Below are 9,889 nucleotides of genomic sequence, written 5' to 3' on the forward strand. Positions count from 1 at the left end.
CTTATTTGCTTGTTAGTAAAATGCAGAAACACAAAGACTTGAGACTGTTCTTGCTTTTGCAGTTTCTTGTCTTTTCATGCATCTTTTGGAGGTTTGAAGGTAGGCTAGCTCTCAAAGAGGGTGTTGTGTATGTCTGTAAATATATCTCAGTGAAGAATGAAATATAGGTTCAAGCACTTGCATTTTTAAACTCCATTTTTGATCTTTCAGTTCTATAGTTTGGGTGCGTACACTCATGCACGTGTGTTCAGTAGGCTCTGCTGATCATATATGCAATGGAGTATGACCTTTGGAAACAATCATAAAAAGGAAAGATATTTGAGAACTTAAGGAGTTCCTTGTGAGGTGGACTAACTGTAATAATTTAATAGTGCTAAAAGTCACCAGTCTATATGATATTTTGTGTGCAGTGGATCAGATATCTGAGTGCCTTATATGTCATTCAGCTTTGTTAGATGAAAGATAATTGTGAGTGTAACAAAAATTACTAAATACTAGTACAGATCAGTAAGTAAATATGATTTTGTTTTTTCTCCTTTGTTTTTGGTTTTGCTGCTAATTATTACTAAAAAAAACATGAAAGAGATATCTAATCGGCTGCATTATGAGCTAGAAAAGGACAGAACACAAAAGCGGTAAGCTTCTATTTTGTTTTTTTTAATTTAAGAACTGTAAGTGCCATACACTAGAGTAGCAAAGCCACTCAAGGACTTTGGGGTTCTATGGGATCCAACACAAGATTTTCCATAGAGCTGTGAGTACACTTAATAGGTAATGCCAAGTATGATACAACTGTGCTTTAAAGAAAGAATGATGCAAGAAAAATACTTCCTGTCTATTTCTAGAGCAAATGAAGGCCAGAATGAAATAGACCTAAAAGAAAAAGAACGACTGAAAGTAACAACCCAAGAAATTGAGGGGCTGAGCAATGGTTTGAAGCAAGATGAAGCCCAGGATGACATAAAAAGTATAATAAAACAAGAAACAGATCGACTTACTGTGGAAAATATGGTGAGGATATTGAATTCTCGCTAAGGAAATATACCTAAAATGATAGATAAAAATTAAGAAATCATGATTTCTTGGTATGGGTAGGATATATTTTCAGTTTTAGGGAGAAAAAAGATATGAAGGTGTCATCTCTCTTCCRTCAAGTAAAAGTGAAAACATGTTATAATGTTCTTTATTTTTGACAGTAACGTGTTGCAGGAAAAGATAGTTCTTACATGTGTTTTTTCTGAACTCACTGATTTTTTTTTTGTAGGATCTTGAAGAAAAACTAGACATGAAGGACAGAATAATAAAAAAATTGGAGGATCAGATCAAAACTCTTACAAAGACTATTGASAAAGGTGAGATGCTGTTATATGATATTTTTATGTTTTTATATATTTAGTGTGTTGAGAGAAAGGCAAGATTTGGGGTCGGAGGGTTACAAATTTAAAACCTCAGGAAAAAGTGCCACAGAACTATCAACCAAAGTGTTTTGTTTGTTTTGTTTTTCCTCTCCACAGCAAAGAGATGGACAGGTATCYGGCCTACATAGAAAATTTAGGCCAATAGCTCGACATTAGCTTCTGTCAACAGAAATTAATACATATTCTTACATAAACTGTCCCTGAGCCAGCAGAATGCTAGTTTTTTATCAGCTGGATAACTACTCCCCTTTGGGCATTTGTCTTCAGATGCCCATAGTTTCTGATACAAAGTTRGTTTGTGCAAACTTTATGTGTGACAAGTAATTCTTCATTATGGAATACATCTCAAAGACTGCAGAAATAGCGGATGTTGAGATATAACACTGTTCTTTTTGTTTGCTTTATTAATGCAAGTCCTTCCACTGAATTCTCTAAGCTGAGAGCATTGTGACACACAGGGCCTGCACTTCATTTATTGCAATGACTACTACTTATCTCCAATGGCTTATACTAAAATGTGAGCATTAAATTAGTCATTTACCTTCAAGTAACAGTGCTTTTGTGTTTGACAGCCAATGAAGTTCATGTGCCAGCTTCATCTAGAGAGTATGTTGGAATGATGGAGTACAAAAAGGAAGATGAAGAAAGGATTGTTCAAAACCTGATCCTTGGTACTTTAGTTACACTTCAAATTTAAACAGTAATCAGTGCTATTCAGGTAGACACTACAGCAAAAACTGCAAGTCCCTGTAGGTCAGTTATGTTCAAGGTTGGCTTTATCCAGTTCCGTTATCAATAGTACAGCCTGGAGACTCTGTACAGCTGCTTTCGGTAGCCCGTCATTTCAAAAGCGGAAGTGCTTTATCTGTGTAAAAATCATTTATCTCACTCTGCATAACTCTGACTCTATTATCTTTCTTATTATTTGTTCACTCATAAAGCTAGAAATCTCAAGAGCACTCCAGGGACTTGAATTTACTTTTGTCCTGGTCATCTGCTAAGTCTGTAAATCATTGGGCTTATATCCATATGTGGCTTACTAATCTGCTGTCTGATCTTTCTGTATGGTTCCTTCCACCAAAGTCTATACTTTCATATAGTTCTCTCTTATAGGAGAATTTTGCCCTTCTGAGTTATTTCCACAATTTCATCCTACCACCAGGATTTTTCATTAGTTTGCAATTAACAGAAAACTCAATTTCCATCTACATTATTACTCTTATCAACTGCTATTTGGAAATGCCATCCTTCCTTTCTTSTCATATATTTCAACCTTGTGCATGTTTCTTTCTTTGTGAAAACAGGAGTGTCATTAAGTAATGCCAGAATTTGGTAGGGCCACCTGCAGATAGCTAAATGCCAGTCACRTTTTGAAGTTTTTGTGTCTGGCATAGCTACAATACTCTCCCAYCACGCTTGAAAAGTTAATTAATACTTTCATATGAAAGATTCTGTTATACAAGTTTTCAGGAACAAGCGATTCATCAGTAAATCCATTATCAACTGCCTGGTCACTGAAGAAATGAGCTCCACAGTGCTTGTCTTCTTTGGAATGACACATTGCATCATTGCATCCATATAATCCATATATAATAAACCTGATGGTTCTCCTTTATGCAGATTTAAAGCCACGTGGTGTTGTAGTTAATATGATTCCTGGCCTTCCAGCTCACATTCTATTCATGTGTGTGAGATATGCAGATTACCTGAATGATGCTGACATGCTGAAATCATTCATGAATGTGACCATTAATGGTATCAAGCAAGTTATTAAGGTAAGAGTAATCCTTGACTGTAGTGTACTTTCTTCCTGATTTTAGTGTCAGTTTGCAGGATGAATCTGCAAAATGCACACACTTCCTTTTACTAGTATTCTTAAGTCAGAATAATTAGTGATATTCCTTTTGGTGCTCAGGTAAGGTTGCACTGTCCTGAACACAGTGACACATGCCTTAAGAGAAACTATCCTTAAATGCAGAGCTTGTTGACAAAATGATTGCAAGTATTTTACATCTGAAAGTGTAAAAAGTAGTAAAAAAAATGGAAGACCAAAACTAAGGGGTATAGTTGTATGTTTGGCTGTAGAATGGTGCGAGACTTTAAAGTGCGTTTTACAGTGCTGGTTTTCAGACATGTCATTTGGTGTTGCAGCATTAGTACCTCAGTGATAGAAAGTTGTGCTCTCAGCCAGTTCAGAAAACCATGTTACGAACACAAAYCGTTGGTTTGCTATCTGAAATGAATTACAATTTCAGTTATGTGAAAGCCTTATTATAGATTTATAATCCAACAGAACATCAGGTGTGATTTATAGCACAGGTAGAAATGGACTGTGGTTTATGCAGTTGATTTTGTTTGTAAACAGTACCTATTGTTGATAGCACAAGTTGTCCTTAGGAAAAAAAATGTGTTTAGTTAAGACAAAAAAGCATATTTAAACATAGTTATAATTGAGTTTATATAWAATTCCTTTGTGTATATAGTCACTGTTAGCATTATGTCAGGAAGACCTCCGGTGTACTACACCACAATATTTAGGTATGTGTTAAAGATACTGGATTCAGACTAATATTTTTAGACAGTCTTTCATATTAAAAGAGTTAAACGGTGTTTATCAAAGAAGAGGGAACTTCGACTGTCACTGAAAACGCAATGTGATTTGTACAAGCCAGCATATTACAGACGTTCTATGCTCCTTTTGATATGAGTAGATGCTGTTATACCAATTTCTGATAGTCTTAAGATCAGCAGTGGAATTAATTAACTCTCCTGGATCATGCTCTTAAAGTATTGCTTTATTTATTATTTTCAGGAACATTCAGAAGACTTTGAGATGTTGTCCTTTTGGCTTTCCAACACATATTATTTTCTTAACTGTTTGAAGCAGTACAGTGGGGAAGAGGTAGGAATCATTTTTTCCAAATAATGTAATTATTTTGCCCTTGACCATCATTTGCTTCTGAAAGCAAAACAGACAGGAATCATTATCCATTAGTTTACTGCTGTTCCTTAAAGATATTGACGTAATCATATTTCTCTGTGGTGATATGTCTTACATGAATGATGAGATAGAAAAGAACTATCTGATGAAGTGAACTCAAGAAAACATTRAAGTGTTAAACTTAGCTGAAGACATGACACGTAAACTGTTTCTTAATCTCTAAGCTGGATTTAAGTGTCCTTCTAAATGCATAGAAAAGAGTATTACTGTTTGTAATTGTGACCACTTTAAACGCTTTTTGCTACCAGGACAAGATTACAGAAGAAAACCCCGAGAGGGATGCATAATGATAAAAGATCTCTTTTCCCTTATTTCATTTGCTTATTTAAGCTAAGATTCATCCTKATTTTCTTTAAGATTCTTTTAAATTGCAAACTTTTGCTATATTCAGTTGCTAGAGACTTATAAACTTAGAGTCAACTGAAATTGCACAAGCACATGAGAATGTGGTCTTCAGGATAAAGGCAAAGAAACACCATAAAGCCTAGAAATCACAGCAACTGTGTACTGTCTAACCTACAATACTCCCTCTTGTGGTCAGGTAGATAATTTATAATAAGCAGAGGAGAATTTAAAACATCGACATTTATTTTGTTACATTATTTTAATTCCAACAAGAGAGAAAGGTCTGAATCCAATTTTTGCAGTTTTAATATATATTAATGGACTACTCCCAAGGAGTGAATATTCACACAAGTTAATATGCTGTCTGGATCATTGAAGTCAGGGTTTCCCTAATGAAAAAAAAATCAAAAAATTACATCCCTTTGTTGCAATGAAATGTACTTTTTAAAACCAGCATAGTTTAAATAACTGTGTTTTGGCTTTTTTTTTTGAGAAATAGTTGCTTGTTTTCTGTTTAAATGACCAGTGAGCCAAAGTTCATTGAAACTCATGCACATTGTTCCTTTAGCTTTAGTTAGAAACTAGATTTAGCTTTTGGGAAAAAAACTACTTGCATAGTGGAAAAATAAGTGTGGGAAGCCAGGGCTAGAAGCATCTCTTGAAGACATCAGTAGCTTTGACTCATCTTGAGACTGTGTTTGGTCAGAGACAGAATGAGTTACTATAATATATACATTACCTCTTAATGCTAATTGATAATAATAGTTCTAATAATTGTATTTSCTTTTTTTTTAGGAATTTATGAAGTACAATACCCCACGTCAGAATAAAAACTGCTTAAAGCATTTTGATCTTTCTGAATATAGACAGATTCTTAGTGACTTGGCCATTCGTATCTATCACCAATTTGTTACTGTAATGGAGAACAACATTCAGCCAATGATTGGTAAGAAAGCAAGRATACAGAGTTAAATGTMACTTGTGAAGTACCCAAATAAAGCTTTTACAGGGAGGCAAATGAGACAACCTTTGTTCACTGTGCTTTTATGTATGTGTTGGCTGTCCTGTTGGACAGTCCTGCTGACTCTGCTTTTATGTATGTGATGTTTCTATATTATAGACATATGTTTCTGGATATATAAATTCCACTGGATGTTATATCCCTACAGGATTTGGAAAGACTTTGACTTCAGAACAGTTTCCCAGTGGGGAGTATTGCTTTGAAACAAAGTGGGCTTGTTGGGTACATGAGGAACAAACACCTTCTTTTACCTAAAGATGGAGGCACCTTTGGGATCATTGTCCCTCTAGATTTTTTTTTATTTCACTGCCTTGTGCTTCCCACCTAACTAATATTGCTAACTAGCCAAGCAGCATGCAAGCAAGGAAGTGTCAGAATATGCCACTTCGATATTGCTTTATAATACCACTTTCAGTATAAATTAGCCTTTGTTCTGGAAAATTACTGGAATGATTTTTGTCTAATTTGTGATAGTATGAGTGCCATTTTAGTTATAATTTAATTATGCAAAGCAAACTTCTTTCCTAATTCTCTCTTTGAGAAAGGGCCACTTGACCTAGCCTCACAGCATGTGCAATGAGATTTACTGTGCCTGTAGTCTTATGTTAGCCTGGAAAGGAGAAAGACACCAATGTTCCACGCAAAGGAGCTTCTTTTATTTTGTGTACTCAAGAGGGTTTATTAGCATCTTATTTTTTGAATATCATTTAACTTTTAAAATGTCCTTTAATTTTGTTCCAGATTTAAGTTAGTGTAACTGAAAGGAGCTTTAGTAGCATTGGTCTTAGCGATTATTTCTTACTGTCTTCTAGTTCCAGGAATGCTGGAATATGAAAGTCTCCAAGGAATTTCTGGCTTGAAACCTACAGGATTCCGTAAACGTTCTTCTAGCATAGATGACACAGATACCTACACAATGACTTCTATTCTGCAACAACTCAGCTATTTTTATAGTACCATGTGCCAGAATGGCTTGGACTCTGAGCTTCTAAAGCAGGCAGTGAAGCAGCTTTTCTTTCTGATTGGAGCTGTCACCCTCAATAGTCTGTTCCTCCGCAAGGACATGTGCTCTTGTAGAAAAGGAATGCAGATAAGGTAAAGCCAGTAAAGTTTCAGTGAGCAGTTGCTTGAGAATGAACTTTTAACATGTTTGTTTGTTTGTTTGTTTTTTATATATAGTCCATTTCTCTGTGAATATTCTGTTGGAAGTAGCCAATTATTTTTTTACTCTATCAGAAAAGTAATCTTTGCCTTTTGGACTGAGCTGCACCCTACTCTGTAATGTGCGGGTTGTTCTCATCTCTTGTATAAACTCAGTTGTAAATTAATATTTTCGATATATGTTATGTACCACTATAACAGCCAATGCCAGTATTTATTGGTAATGTTTTGTTAATGACAGTTAGGCTAATAAGTTGGTTTTTGTAGCCCAGACCTGAAGAAATAAAGAAAATCCAAGGGATTAAAATGCACATCAAAGGGATTACACTTACAAATCAGTAAGCCTTTAATTGTTTGGGCTTYATACTCTAAAAGTATGTTACTTAAAATGTAGATGTTTGAACATTCATTAATGGAATGCTGTTAATTTTTAATATCATTAATGACAGAAGTTTTTAATATAACTTGCTTGTAAGTGGGACCTGATAATTCTGTGTCTCTTCCTTGTTTAACCCAGGTGCAATATCAGCTACTTGGAAGAATGGCTTAAAGACAAGAATCTCCAAAGCAGCAATGCCAAAGAAACTTTGGAGCCTCTGTCTCAGGCAGCCTGGCTCCTTCAGGTCAAAAAGATCACTGATGATGATGCCAAGGAAATATATGAACACTGCACATCTCTTTCCACTGTGCAGGTAGTAATGAACTTTTTATTTTGTTCTGGCAGCACCAATTACAGAATTTTAGCTATTTTAAATAATTTGTTACGTAATGGCTATTGGCCTTTAGTTTTGTAGCATAGCATTCCTCAGCACTTCACATTGCCATTTGTCATATTTGATTTTTTAACTCCTTATTCCTGATAACATTTTACATGCTTCTGTGGTGAATACCTGTGTGCATTGTTCTACCTCCTAAGTTTTCTTTTCATAGTAACTTTTTGTTGCATTTCTCTTGACTAATTCAGCTTTTTCTGCTACTCTTTGATCTCTTTTATCAGGAAATAACTCTCAGCAATCGTCACATGCGTAACCACTCAATAGGTGACCAGTTAAAATCCTTTCTTTATTATGAAACTCCTTGCTACATCTTCAATTAAATATCAACAAAAATGTCATATTACTGCTTCTTCTTTTCTGTCTCCTCACTCTTTTTGTGACATATTACAATAGTCTTTTTAATTTAAACAGATAGTTAAGATCCTCAACTCATACACACCAATAGATGATTTTGAGAAAAGAGTGACTCCATCGTTTGTTCGTAAAGTCCAGGTAAGAGCTCTAATGGTTATCTCTGATGTTTAAGTTACAGGATATTTCATACACCTGTTTTTCATGCCATAAGTTCATACTTGACCTYTAAGTCATATTATTATAAAGTTGTTCAGCTTCTAGACATTCAAAATTTATCCAAAAAAAGTCRTCTTAATGTTCTACAAAAGATTTGTCAGATCAGAAGATTTGTCATAGGGAAAAATATTTTTACTAGTTTTGTTTTTATTCTTAATAGGATGTTTCCCTATTCTTTCTGTTATAATTTCAGGCTATGTTAAGTAATCGTGAAGATGTTCCACAGTTGATGCTCGATACCAAATATCTCTTTCAAGTGACATTTCCTTTCACTCCCTCTCCACATGCCTTGGAAATGATACAAGTCCCCAGCAGTTTCAAACTTGGCTTTCTCACAAGAGTGTAATAAAAAGGATACATCAGTATTTCCTCACAGGCTAAAGACTTTCATACTTCATTTCTTCAGCCGGTGGTTGGTATGGTAGCTTGCAGTTCACTATACCTTAAGAAAACAGACTTAAGTAGGAATAATTTCAGCTTGTAATTTCTTTTTGTCTTCTCTTGCTGTTCTCTGGTTTTCATTACAGTCCTAAAATAGATGGTATTGCAGTATCGGCTAATAAGTGACCTTATTGTTAAGTAGCCCAAACCTGTCAAGAAAAATATTTATCCGACAAGCTTGCATTGGTGCCCTGTCAGTAACCCTTATGTACAAAAGGAGAAAGTGTTAGGGTTGCTATTGCATAACTACTGTTATCTTGTAATTTTTCTTGACATTTCTTTCTGTCACAAGAGATTTTTTTTCCATGCTATTGCAATTCTTTGCTCTGATATAATGGATCTGTTTTACAGTAGTTTTCACTGTTATGTATTTTTATACCTTTATTTCTTTTTTTTAAAATGTGTGCTTTATAACAGTTTTTTTTTTCCAGAAGGCTGTAGCAGGAAGAAATGGGAAGTCTTCTCACAGCAGTTTAGAAAAAAAGTCCATATAAAAAAGCAGTATGTTCAGCTTCTCGTTGAACCTGGGAATAGCGCTAAGAGAACTGCTGTTACAAACTCCTATTGTTTTTATAGAAGTGCTGGGTTGCTCACACTGGCAGAAATGCTTTCTTTATAGTTCACACAGACCAGAGCATACACTGAGCATAGACAGCTATGGACATCTTTTTCTCCCCTCCTTTTTTTGCTTTTCTTTTTTTCCCTTCCCCCAGTCCTGACACTGAGTAGGAAATGAGCAGGTACTGACATCTATTCCTACTAATAAACCACCCATAATTTCTTAGGTTCTGTTTTTATTTATTTAATTCAGATTGCAGGATTTGTATAACAGTAGTAGTTTTGCTTTGTACAGTGCCTTCATAGAATCCAGAATGCAGTGAACAATGACAACTTAATACCAGCCCTTGTCAGAACATCCCAAGAAAAAGCATCCACCCCACTGCAGTGATGACTGTCTTTAGAAATTTCTCAATCAGTTTTGCTATTTTTCCTTCTAGTATATTAGACAGTGTATGTTTATTATAATAAAGTACTAAAGCTCTGCTGTATTTAAACAATTCCATTTTAATGTAGTTAAGCAGGAAGGAACTGTTGATTTTTTACTTTTTAATTATACAGTGTTTGTATTGCTTGTTTAATTTCACAGAAGAGTCTG

General features: G+C 34.9%; 1 protein-coding gene across 1 annotated transcript in view; it reads left to right on the forward strand.

Moving 5' to 3' along the window:
- Positions 1 to 8,891, forward strand: part of MYO5C (myosin VC) — a 29,467-nt gene extending 20,576 nt beyond the window's left edge. Inside the window, 11 exon segments of the mRNA XM_026045810.1 lie at positions 584 to 635; positions 846 to 1,011; positions 1,265 to 1,352; positions 1,991 to 2,089; positions 3,039 to 3,193; positions 4,231 to 4,320; positions 5,560 to 5,710; positions 6,598 to 6,880; positions 7,464 to 7,638; positions 8,134 to 8,214; positions 8,486 to 8,891. Of these exon segments, the coding sequence (XP_025901595.1) occupies positions 584 to 635; positions 846 to 1,011; positions 1,265 to 1,352; positions 1,991 to 2,089; positions 3,039 to 3,193; positions 4,231 to 4,320; positions 5,560 to 5,710; positions 6,598 to 6,880; positions 7,464 to 7,638; positions 8,134 to 8,214; positions 8,486 to 8,638 (1,493 nt within the window). The 3' untranslated portion in view covers positions 8,639 to 8,891.
- The last annotated feature ends 998 nt before the right edge of the window (positions 8,892 to 9,889 follow it).

Source organism: Nothoprocta perdicaria, unplaced genomic scaffold (genome assembly GCF_003342845.1).
Source record: "Nothoprocta perdicaria isolate Ctin4 unplaced genomic scaffold, notPer1 scaffold_41, whole genome shotgun sequence".
In the NCBI taxonomy this organism is placed as follows: Eukaryota; Metazoa; Chordata; class Aves; order Tinamiformes; family Tinamidae; genus Nothoprocta; species Nothoprocta perdicaria.